Raw genomic sequence first — 13,161 nt, 5'->3', positions numbered from 1 at the left:
AGATCTTCCGCCGCCCTGGCACGCGGGCCCGCGCGGGAAGACTAGCGCAGGCGCAGAGCGGCCCGCGGGCCCGCAGATTGCGGATTGCCTTCGCAGAGCCGCTTGGACGACTAGCGCAGGCGCAAAGCGGCCCGATCCCGGGCTCCCGGGGAGCGGAGGGCGAGCACCTGTCACTTCAGAGGAGCTGCCAGCGCCCTCCCGCCCCCTCCGCAGGGCGCGGGCCCTCGGTCCCCTGCGCTCCCAGCGCGGTCTATTTATATCGTCAGGCCTGCACAGGCCCATATTGGGCAGTGCCCGCTGGTCAAGCCCGCTAGCTGCCCCGCCCCGGCCAGACTGGCCCGATCCGCGCGGCCACAAGGCCAGGTTGCGGCGCCATCCCTGCGGCCTCTGCGGAGCCAGTGGGGCCGTGCCTCAAGCCGGGGGTCAGCAGCTTGTAAGTAACGGTGACAGAGGAAACGCGGGCCCCTGTAGAGGGCCTTGTCTTAGCTCTAGGGCCAGGCCAATGGAGAAAGGTCGAGGGCCGGAGTTGGGGGCAGCCTCCCGGCCCTTGGCACTTGTGGGACCCACTGCGCTTCCCTCCCGTCGTCATGGGGCCGGCTCCTACCTTCACAGCTCAGCCCAGCCAGCCGCTTCCTTCTCGAGACCAGTTTTGCTCAGCCAGGAGTCTCTTCCCTCTTTAATGTGGCAGTAGTCACCGTCCTAGCATTATCTACGTTAACGTTTGCCTCCCTCACTAGACTATAAGCTCCATAAAGGGAGGGACTCTTCTGTCTTTCCCTTCCTGGCTGTCTGCCTAGGACCTTGAATAGTGCCTGGCACTTTAAAAAGCTTCAATAAGCATCAAAAGTATCCCCAGGCAACTCTCTTAACTTTAAAGCCAGGAATATAATTACTCTGCATTTCCCCCCCACACACGTGATTCTTAAGAGGAACTAATGAGCTACTGCATAATGCATATTAAAGCACTTTGAAAAGTATAAAGTGCTCTGAGAATGCAAAACAGTGTGAACTCCTCAAAGGAAAGCAAGCAGAAAACTTGTCTTTTTAGCTTTATCACTTACAGGCCTGGCCGTTATTAAACACCTAGAGTATGGGATGGATTATTGCTATTAAGTGAATCAGGTGTTTTTCCATACTAGTGGGAGACTCAAAGTGCATTTAAGGTAGCCATTTCCTACCAGTGCCTGTGCAAGTTTGTGATACTGAAGCAAAATAAGGTGTGGGGATGGAATGGTGAAAACCAGAGGTCACAAAGAAGTGGCTGGAGGGTAACTAAAAGGGTGGGGGGAGAAAAGCAACAGCGTGAGAATTATAAATGAGGACTGACACTCAGGATAATGGGGGCTGGGGAAAGTAGATAAGATGTGCCATCTGAGAGGTGGCAACTGTCTACTCAGGTCGAATACACTGTTGTCACCATGGGAATGAAGGCTCCAATGTTGCCAAACCTTTCATTTTTTTCAGTAGATGTTACAGTGTTACAGTTGCACGTTAACAACTACTTTGCAAAAAAAAAGTGTGAGCAGCCAATTTGTGATCTCTGGCTTCAGTTCTCTAAAAATTGGGGCCGAATCCCTGAGAGCACGTGGTAACTGGGAATTAATTTTGAAAGTAGAAGTGAAGTGAGAAGTGGGTGTCTCAGTGCATCAGGGAAATCAAGTTAAGGATTCTGGGTGATTTGCTTGACTCGGACAAAACATGAGCAACTTAAAGAGTCAAGCACAACTTTTAAATGTAGAAAAGAATCTTCAAGATAATGGTTTATTAACATGCATAAAACAAGAAGAAAAAAGGTTATCATGAAATTGTAATTTAGGACAAAGCAAAACATTTAGTTGCACAGACCTTATTGAGCAGCCCTAATGTAGCAGACATCATCACAGACAGATGTTAAGAGTATGGAAATGACTAAAACATGAGCCCCCTACGCTCAATGTGCTCATTATTGAAAGGGGAGGCAGGCAGATGCAACTATGTTCAAGGTACAGGCAAGGAAAAGCAGAGAAGGCTTCACAGGGGAAGTGATGTCTAGCTGAATTTGGAAGAACCACTTGTATTTCTTCAGGTGGAAGGGGGAGAAGGATATTCCCGACAGAGCACCATGTGTAAAGGTAACACGCATTAGAATTGTTAGTGGTTCGGTACTACTAAAAGACTGAAGTATAAGGAAGGAAAGCTAGGAGATGAGGTAGAAAAGGCGGGGGGATGCCAGACTGTGAAGGGCCTGGTAATGTTTGAATGAGGGGTGGTGCTGGTGACAATAGGCTCAGGATACATTTTTTTATCTTTATTATTGGAGTATATGTGACATATAATGTCGTATCAGTTTCAGGTGTACAACACAGTAATTGGACAATTTCAGACATTGTGCAGTGCTCACTACGGTAAGTGCAGTTCTCCAATTGTATCCCCTCCTTCCATACTTCCTCAAGGCAACCCTAATTTGATGTTTTTTATAATTACCCTTCATTTCTTTATATTCCACCAGAGTTGTATGTATCCTTAAAGAATATATAATTTTTTAAACTTTTTTTAAGATTTTATTTTATTTGGCAGAGAGAGAAAGCACATTTATTTATTTTGTCAGAATATATTGTCTATATTTACTCTATTAGAACATAATTATTTTGCATATTTTAAACATGAGATCAATGGTTTGTAGCATCTATTCTTCTGCAGTCTTTTGCACAGATTATGATGTTTGTGAAATTCATGTTGATACATGTAGCTCTAGTTCATTTTTTGTTTATGCTGTGCAGTATTCTCTTGAGTGAATATCCTCCAGTTTATCTGTTCTCATGTTAATCAATACTTAGGTTATTTCCACATTTTTGCTATTTCAAACAGTGCTACTATGAATTTAAACTAGTTTTGACTTCAGCAAAACATGGAAGCAAGCTCATGTATCATTCGTTATGTAGAAAAAGTAGCAACTTCAAAGAATAATATCAAACATTATAAAAGTAAATCCTTGGCAGCTTAAATTAACATTTTTATGCCACATTAGAATTTGTAGCAGTCCATCTCTCAAAACTAAATATACTGGACATGGGTATAACTGCATTTTGGATTTGCAGAGTAATTAGGCTTTATTCTTGTGATTTGTATTTATCTTTGCTACTCATTTTTTCTCTATTATTATGGGTACTATTAATATGAATGCACCAGTTCAGTCTTCTATAAATTGGAGCAGAGAATAACTTCCCATTGATATCATGAGAACATTTATACAATTTTGTTTTGCTGATGAGAGGAGAATGCCCTCTCTGCCCTCAGTATAAGAAAAAGTTGCTGTCAGCTCTCTTTTATTTATGAGCTGTCTGTACCCACAAGCAGTTTGTATCTGGACCCAAACATTGTTATTATTAGAAAATTATTTATACAGGTATATCCCGCTTCAGCTGTACCAAGCAGATTTTACCAGGCAAATGATGTATTGTACACGCACGGCCTTATTTAATTCTCCCAACTATTCTTAAATAATTCTCAAAGCTAATCTCAAGTGAGGATACTGAACGAGGCTAAGAAACTTGCTCATGTTACTAGATAGTAGAGCAAGGATTCAAACCCAGGCCTCGGCAATCCAGCCAAAGCCCGTGTTTCTAGCCTCTGAGCTGCATTCTGCTACACTGTAAAATAATAATTTCCATTTATGGAGCACTTGGATGTCAAGAACTGACCTAACTACTTTTATATACATCCTCCCCATTTTACAGATGAACAAACCAAGGTTTAGAAAGGTTAAGTCATTTTAGGATTATAGCAAGTAAGTGGCTAAACTGAGATTCAAACCCAGGACTCTCTCAAAGCCCCCATCTGCAATGCTAGTATCTTCTCTGCACCTTACAGGAACAGGACACATTGCTGAGAATGTCTTTGAAGTGTGTTAGAATGTCTTTTAACTGCCTGGATATTTTTCAGGATTTCCATCAGTAGATTCATTTGGTCCATAAATCCATAGAAATTTCGAGTAGCTTTCAGGAGGTGTATAAAAGGCAAGTAAAAGAAGGGAATACTTAATAAATATATACGCCCCTGGGTGGCTCAGTTGGTTAAGCGACTGCCTTGGGCTCAGGTCATGATCCTGGAGTCCCGGGATCGAGTCCCGCGTCGGGCTCCCTACTCAGCAGGGAGTCTGCTTCTCCCTCTGACCCTCTTCCCTCTCGTGCTCTCTATCTCTCATTCTCTCTCTCTCTCTCTCTCAAATAAATAAATAAAATCTTTAAAAAAATAAAATAAAATAAAAATAAAAAATTTATAAATCCTTCTTCAGATTGTTGGGAACGATTATTTCTGTTTTAAAAGTGTTTGTTGTTGTTAAAGCCAATATCTGGGGCAGACAGGCTGCATCCAAATTTATTCAAGAAATTGATTTATATTTGGGAATCTTGGGGACAACCAGATGATCTTTTTGAATCAAAACTCTTCAACTGGGCTTAAGCAGAGAAGTGGAGGTTGGGCACCCAGATGAGATATTGTCCTCCTCAGGATCTAGAAAGTGGATTTATTTATAACAGTAGAGCAAGAGTTGTTGACCTGCGGCCTGTTTTTGTATAGCCCACAAGCTAAGAATGGATTTTATCATTCTAAATAGCTTTTAAAAATCAAAAGAATACTGTTTCATGACACATGAAAATATATGAAATTCAAGTTTCAATAGCCCTAAAACAGTTCATTGGCACACAGCCATGCTCATTTGTTTATGTATTGTTTATGCCTGCTTTTGCATTACAACAGCAGAGTTGAGTTGTTAGGACAGAGACCCTAGAGCCTACAGAGCCTGAAATATTTACTCTCCGGCCCTCCATTGCCCACACTTGCACGAGAGTGAATGGTTAAGAGTATAGACTTTGGAGTCAGATAGAACTGTGTTCAAAACTCAGTTCCTGCACCTGTAAAATGTTGTGGCCATTTAATGAGAAGAGGTAAACTTAGAAGAGTGACTTAGTGTATATTGCCTTCAAGAAGAAATGAAGGGGTGCCTGGGTGGCTCAGCTGGTTAAGCATCTGACTCTTGGTTTCAGCTCAGGTCATGATCTCGGGGTTGTGAGATCGAGCCCCGTATTAGCTCTGCGCTCAGTGCAGAGTCTGCCTGAGATTCTTTCCCCCTCCTCTTCCCTCCCTCTCTGCTCTTCCCCGTCTCTCTCTTTCTCTCGCTCTCAAATAAATAAATAAAATCTTTAAAAAAAATGAAGATAACTAGAAGCTTCTATGGTTCTTTTACTTGACAGCATACTAATAGAAAACATAAGAATATAACAAAAGTGGAATTTTACAAAATATATATTAATGTAATTACCTTAGGCAACCTTTTCTCAACCTTTTTGCATATGTCACTTATACCAGTAAGGACTCTTGAGTGTCAGTTACAGCAATCCCAATTCAAACTAGCTTAAACAATAAAGGAAATAGTTTGTCACTGACGCCTGAAAAATACAGATATAAAGCATGTTTCAAATCCATTACTCTGGATTCTCTGCCTTCTTCCCTGTATTAGCTGTGTCCTCATGCTGACTTATGGGGACATGGCTGTTGCAGTTCCAGACCTCTCATCTGCAGAACACATGGATGCCGCCAGCCACTAACCAGAAACCTGAGCTTCACTCTGATTAAGCCCATCTCTGGTCTCACACCCGTCCCTGAACCAGTCACAGTGGTCCTACACCATCCACTCCAACAGAAGGCAGGTTGGATTCTGGGGGAAACCCAACATTGTCCACAGTGTTTATAAGGTACTACTATATTTATAAAGAAAAGGAACACATACTTCTCTTTCAAACTAATGCTGCTTGTGTTTTTATTAAGATAGCCTTATGCCACAAAGTTCAACAAGGGTGGTTTGGTTCCTGCATTAAAGATACAAAATCCTGAGGTGCCTGGGTGGCTCAGTCGGTTAAGTGTCTGCCTTTGGCTCAGGTCATGACCCTAGGGTCCTGGGATTGAGCCCCGCATCGGGCTCCCTGCTCCGCGGGAAGCCTGCCTCTCCCTCTCCCTCTGCCCCTCCCCCTGCTGGTGCACGCGCGCTCTCTCTCTCTCTCTCTCTCTCTCAAATAAATATATCTTTAAAAAAAAAAAAATATATATATATATATATATATATATACACATATATACACACATACACACACAAAATCCTAGGGTTACAGCCACAACATCTGAGCCCCCAGCATCTCATTTCTTCCTAGCAGCAACAAGGTCAACACTCTGGGAACTTGAGGCACTTTCTGAACGGCCTGCCTCGTACTCGATCTAGTGATCCTATCTGGAAACTGCTCTTGGCTTTCTAGCACTGGTATCGATATCATCTAAGTGATTCTTAGGTATCAGTACAAATGGAATAGGAGAAACTCGTTCGTATTTATCTCCTTATAAGGAAACTTTTCTGGTTTTCAGCTCAAAGTAACAGCTGCCATCTTTAAAGTTGACTGATGTGTTTGTGTACAAAGAGGCCCACATAATATGATTTGGGCTACTCATAATGTGTTGTAGGAGAGCTCAGAAATATAATGACCTCTTAATTACCCATAACTGGATTCTCTTTGTAAAAATCTAAAACAAAGTTTCACTTTTAATCTGCAGGACCTCACAAAGAAAGTTTTAAGCTTTTATTGAAATAAAGCTGAGGCATTACTGCTGGAAAATCTGGCAAGAAGGGTTTTTATTCCTATTTCAAGTATACAGATTCTTGGATCGGCTAGTTGTTATCATTCCACACACTCCAGCACAGTGATTTTTTAGGTCTTATAGTTGCCATCATATACTTAAACATTCCTGTCGTGCTTAACACTTGTTTCCTGAAATGAACTTTAATTCAACACTGAAAAAAGTGCCATTTCTCATTGAGACACAGTGAGAATTGAGACGGAGAAATCTTGCTGCGATTTCTAATCTTGATAGGATTACAGAAATGTAGAACCTTTGCAGCTGACAAATTATGCTTTCATATGCTCTCTTAACTCCCTAGGACTGACTTTTTTACCATGGCTCATTCTTACCTAGAAAGTGGATTTATTTATAACTGCAGAGCAAGGACTGACTTTTTTACCATGGTTCATTCTTACCGCGTGCAACTTCTAGCCAAGGAAGAACTAGACAGGATGACTGGGCCCAGAGATGTGCTCCTCATTGTGAAGGTTGCTCACTCTAGGAATTCCTTCTTTAAATCCAAACAGCTAATTAGCTTCCTTGAAACACCCTGTTTCCATTCCCCTGGGCAAGGTGAAGACAGACAACTAGCTGAAAGAGACTTCTGATTAGACCAGGGCTTTTTAAGGGGAGAAGTGAGTCCATTTCCACTACTGTGAAGTAAGGAATGAAGAGAAGCTGAGCAAGGAGTGGGGATAGAGAAACGGGATGGTTTTTGTGCACATTCTAGGTTGAGGATGATTTAGCTGTAAGTTTCAAGTCTTGTGAATTCTCAGATCAGCAGACGTTTGGCTGTGCTTTCCAAAGCACTGTTTTGAATTATTTGCCCCATAGGAAAAGTCTGGGCAGAATTTTAATAGACTTTTTTTTTTTTTTCTCAGCCATCCTGTGTGGTTCTGGGGCCATTATAACATTTGAGTGCAGTTTTTTGTTTTTGTTTTTTTTTTGGCAGGGACACATGACATTTTCAGAGATGCACGTCCTCAGAGGGCAGGTTACCTAATGCCCCTGCCCCCTTGGCCTGCAGGCAGCTGTGTTTGGTAACTGCAAATGGAGTTGCAAAACGGGTTATCTTATCACTTCTCTCTCCATTCATCTTGGGAGAGAGGACTTTCCAGCCCTCCTAGAAAAAAAAAATCTCTGCTGCTGCTTAGGTTAATGTTAGAAGTTGATAATTTACTGTTTATGCAATCACTGACATTATTTCTAGGTACAAAAGTGGTTGTCTTAAACTACTGCATTTGGAGTGAATAACATTTATTTATAAATACTTTTTAGTACTAATGCTGCATATTTAAATCACAGAGAACTGTTTTCTTATGGGAAACCAGATTCTTTTCTTTCCCTCAGGAGTGTTCCAGCACATCTCTGTAGCTTTTTGAGTAATCAGACATGCAAATAGCCCCACAAGAATCCAGCTACCTTTAAAGAAGACGTACTTAAAAACACTGAAAAGTGTATCATGGAGTGCAAGGCTGAGGCAAAAGAAAAATACCAACATAGTTTGAATTTACTGAATCAAGTTAAGAGCATGAAAGAATTAGCAGAAATGATCGATGTCGTACTCATAGCAGAAGGGGAGAAATTTCCTTGCCACAGGCTAGTCCTGGCTGCATTTAGTCCTTATTTCAAAGCTATGTTCACCTGTGGACTACTCGAATGTACTCAGAAGGAAGTCATACTTTATGACATCACAGCAGAAAGCGTGTCCGTGATACTGAATTACATGTACAATGCGGCTTTAGAGATTGATAACGCCAATGTTCAGACTGTAGCTATGGCTGCCTATTTTATGCAGATGGAAGAAATCTTTAGTGTGTGTCAAAAATATATGATGGACCATATGGACGCCTCGAACTGTGTAGGTATCTATTATTTTGCAAAGCAGATTGGAGCTGAAGATTTATCTGATCAATCGAAGAAATACTTGTATCAGCACTTTGCTGAGGTGAGCTTACATGAAGAAATACTAGAAATTGAAGCACACCAATTTCTGACACTTATTAAATCAGATGACCTTAACATATCCCGGGAGGAGAGCATTCTGGACTTAGTCCTGAGATGGGTAAATCATAACCAAGAACTGCGTACAGAGCATCTTGTTGAGCTTTTGAAGCAAGTCAGATTGGAACTTATAAATCCTTCTTTTTTAAGACAAGCCCTGAAAAGGAACACAATGCTTCTGTGTGATGCAGATTGCATTGACATAATTCAAAATGCATTCAAAGCCATCAAGACACCCCAACAGCACTCTCTAAATCTTCGTTATGGCATGGAGACTACTAGTCTTTTGCTTTGCATTGGCAACAACTCTTCAGGAATCAGGTCAAGACATAGGAACTATGGGGACACAAGTTTTTGTTATGATCCCGCTTCACGGAAGACCTATTTTGTCTCGTCTCCCAAGTATGGAGAGGGCTTGGGAACTGTGTGTGCTGGTGTGGTCCTGGAAAACAACACCATAATTGTGGCCGGAGAAGCAAGTGCCTCTAAACTCTCTAGACAAAAGAACAAGAATGTTGAAATCTATAGGTTTGTATCTTGCAAATTTGTAAATTGGTTTTAATTATCTTGCTCTAACATTAGCAATGGTAGAAGAAAGTACTCCTGAAAGAGTGATCATCTCTTCAAAGATGTGTAGTCAAAATTACCCTGTAATTACATATTTTACATATATAGAAAATTCATAATGAAATCACCCACATTTCAAAATTATTTTTTCTCCTTTTATTTGTTCAGAGCATACAGCTGGATTTCCATAAGTTAAATGTATATATGTTATGATTCCATTGTACAATTTCATGCTTAGCTTTCATTATTGATCCATATGAAAGGATGTAATTGTTTAGTTACAAGTTTTGAAGAGCTTAAGACAACTTTTAACAAGAAGAAAAGTTTATTAATATGGATTCCTTTGAACTTTTTCATAATTCAGAGTAGTAAATAATTTTTTTTCTCAACCAAAAATTACTAATTATCTGTCGGTTTTCGTTCTGTATCCTTAATTTGTAGATCTTTCCTAAACCTCCAATAGCATGAAATGTTCGTGGCCTAAGAATCCTTTAAGTCTAGAATCATTGGAGAAAGGAGTGTCTGCTAAGAAGTACCTTGTCCTCTAGGTCTCCTGTGTGAGGACTAGTCATTCATTTACTGTTTCTTCAGCAAGTATTGAGTAAGCAATTCAGGGCTTCAGTCCAACTGGGTAAATAAGAAATATGTACATAGAATAAGCACTAGGCGTAAAGCTCTCCTTCAGTATCCTCCCCCTCTCAGTTCCCTCTGTGAGGGTTTGTTCAGACTTTTCAGTGAGAAAGGAATTCTTGCCGGCAAAGTTGGGACAAAGAAAGAAGTAAGAGGTCTACTATTTTCCTGTCATCTTTTAACGTTCCATTATCTGCTTTCAGTGATAGACCTGTCCCCTTTTCACCTTCATCTCCCCTGGTAGTGATGGGGGAGGGACTGCAGAGCCCTGGGTGAATGACCTGGCCCTATGCCCTTGGGGGCCGAGCATGTCCCTGGGCAGCAAGCACAGCCTTCTTCAGAATCATCAGGTAGAGACTACAGAGCCAGGATGTCGGATCCCAAGGGCCATTCTTTTCATCATAGATGCATAGCTCTTTTTCTTCCTCATCAAGACAGTCCACAGTTCTGCCATTATTTTTATTTGTTTATTGTATTTAAATTCACTTAATTAACATATAGTATATGATTAGTTTCAGAGGTAGAGTTTAATGATTCATCAGGTGCAGATAACATCCAGTGCTCATTACATCACATGCCCTTCTTAATGCCATCACCCAATTACCCCATCCCCAAACCCCCTCCCCTCCAGCAACCCTCAGTTTGTTTCCTAGACTTAAGAGTCTCTTATGGCTTGTCTTCCTCTCTGATTATGTCCTATTTTATTTTTCTCTCCCTTCCCCTATGATCCTCTGTTTTGTTTCTTAAATTCCACTATGAGTGAAGTCGTATGATAATTGTCTTTCTCTGATTGACTTATTTCACTTAGCATAATACCCTCTAGTTCCATACACATTGTTGAAAATGGTAAGATTTCAATTTTTTGATGGCTCAGTAATATTCCATTGTGTGTGTGTGTATGTGTGTGTGTGTGTATATATATATCTACCACATCTTCTTTATCCATTCATCTGTCAATGGACAATTGGGCTCTTTTCGTATTTTGACTATTGTAGACGTTGCTGCTATAAACATTGGGGTACAGGTGGCCCTTCAAATCACTGTTTGTATCCTTTGGATAAATACCTAGTAGTGCAATTGCTGGGTCATAGGGTAGCTCTATTTTTAACTTTTTGTGGAACCTCCATACTGTTTTCCAGAGTGGCTGCACCAGCCTGCATTCCCACCAACAGTGTAAGAGGGTTCCCCTCTCTCTGCATCCTCACCCATATTTGTTGTTTCCTGACTTGTTAATTTTAGCCATTATGACCTGTGTGAGGTGGTATTTCATTGTGATTTTGATTTGTATTTCCCTGATGCCGAGCGATGTTGAGCATTTTTTCATGAGTCTGTTGACCATTTGAATGTCTTCTTTGGAGAAATGTCTGTTCATGTCTTCTGCCCATTTCTTGACTGCCATTATTTTTAATAAACATCCAGCCCTGTCCATGTGTCTTTCTTATGATCCTCAGGCATCTTTCCTCTTAACTTTTTTGAAAGCCTACTTTCCTTTTTGATGACATATGTCTAACTATATACTCTGTGTTTTCCTTCTTATCTGTCTTGAACTCAGCCACATTCCCATCACCAACCAGCTACTCCACAGTGGTCAGAGTTAGGGTAAAAGTATCCGTTACCCTGCTTACCTCCTTCAATAATGAAATTGTCAGCAAGGCAAATAATGAAATTATCAAAAGCATTGCTTTGGGCTTCAATGAGCCAGACTTCCAGCAGATACCCAGATAGTTAAAATCTTAGAGCACTCCTGAAGGTCATGTTAGTGCCAGTTTTGTGATATGTGTGAGAAATGATCATTTTTGGTACATTCCTACTCTATTATTTCTGTTCTTATCCCTTTTATCTTTGCCTGGATGCTCTTCAACTTGCCTCTGTATAGTTCATAGATTTCTATGCAGATATATTTCTTCTTGACTTAGGAAATAGACCTGTACCCTAGTAGGCCATTTCTTTTCAGAAAAGATATACCTTCCTGTGTCCTTTAACTCTCTCTCATACTTGGGTGTACACACAGCTGAGGATGTAAGTGTTGTCTTTACACTATCAACCTCTGTGAAGCTGAGCCACTTTTGTCACTATTTCCTTTTTATGTCATATCCATTTTTCTTAATAATATGTTTTATAGTTTTATCTGGGCATTTTCCCTCCCCATTTTCAGTTCAAAGTGTTGAAAATCAGATTAGCAAGCTTGCCCTTCAAACACATACTTCCCAACCTTCATGGGATGTATTTCATTCTTGGCCTGTTTTCTTAAACCATGTCTCAGAAAGCCAAAAACCCATTTTTTTAGTTCTGTTGATATGTTCATCCACTGGCTTTACTTCAGTATCCCCCACACTTGACACCTAATCCTCCTTCCTCTTCTAAAATCTAGTACAATTAAAAGTAGTGATGAAAATAACTGTGATTCTAGGGACTGGTTTCCTACCCAGATTACACAGAAGACAACGATGACTGGATTTGTTGAGTTTCTGCTTTCAGTTTGTGACAAGCCAGACAGGAAAGGAATATTGTCTTCCAACTTCCCTGTCAAGCCTGAAGCAAGGAGTTGTCTCTAGGGAAGAATGTAAGAGTTGCTCAGTTGGGCAAAACTCATATAATCCGATTCACTGTCAAATGTTTGATACAAAGTAAGTAGGGTACTTTAAACTGTACTGTACTCTATACTTTAAAACTGTACTCCGTATAGAACATTTATCATTTCTTCATTTGTTTCCAAACAGAACTTTTTTTTTCTTATTTTCCATATTTTCCTGGTTTTGTTTTACTTTTGAATTCCAGAATATATTCTGGATTTTCTGGGACAGATCCAATTTCATATCCCACTGTCCCCATAAGTACTTTTGTTCTTCTTAGACTCTTTGTCCCAAATCATGATTGGAGAAAACAGACTTACCATTATCAAGAGGCACGACAAAGGATACCCACAAAATCATAGATTTAGTGACTACATAATGCCACACACACACACACACACAATCAATTAATGTGTTGGACTCTAGGAGGTATTTAAAGACCATATATCCTGGTGTCCCGACCTCCCAAAACTCTTCTCAGACTGACATACTTTTTCATGGAAGAAATTACTAAAATTATACCTACCCAGAGCATTAAAATAGATGTTAAATGTAGCAGACACCTACAGGTGTTCCTGACCCTGTTCTAAGCCAGTTAGAACTATAAGAACAATCCTTAAAATTCTACATACTCTACCTTGTCCCATTAGAAATCTCTGAATTGAGATATTTTGAGATTCTCTACTGGAAAGCTGATTGCTTTAATGTAGTATTAAAGTGAGACCTCTAGGGACACCTGCGT

The 13,161-nt window shown here is 40.5% G+C and overlaps 1 protein-coding gene across 3 annotated transcripts in view; it reads left to right on the top strand.

The window, feature by feature from the left end:
* The first annotated feature begins 231 nt into the window (after positions 1-231).
* KBTBD12 (kelch repeat and BTB domain containing 12) overlaps positions 232-13,161 on the top strand; it is a 73,593-nt gene continuing 60,663 nt past the window's right edge. For 2 of the 3 annotated variants that reach the window (XM_027581732.2, XM_027581734.1), the window contains exons 1-3: positions 232-433; positions 2,327-2,384; positions 7,996-9,177. In XM_027581732.2, the coding sequence (XP_027437533.1) occupies positions 8,108-9,177 (1,070 nt within the window). In that variant the 5' untranslated portion in view covers positions 232-433; positions 2,327-2,384; positions 7,996-8,107. Of the gene's footprint in view, positions 434-2,326; positions 2,385-5,497; positions 5,733-7,995; positions 9,178-13,161 lie in introns of all 3 variants that reach the window. The other variant, XM_027581733.2, reaches the window with a different exon arrangement.

This window comes from Zalophus californianus, chromosome 1 (genome assembly GCF_009762305.2).
Source record: "Zalophus californianus isolate mZalCal1 chromosome 1, mZalCal1.pri.v2, whole genome shotgun sequence".
Taxonomy (NCBI): domain Eukaryota; kingdom Metazoa; phylum Chordata; class Mammalia; order Carnivora; family Otariidae; genus Zalophus; species Zalophus californianus.
This window is presented reverse-complemented; position numbering and strand designations above follow the sequence as displayed.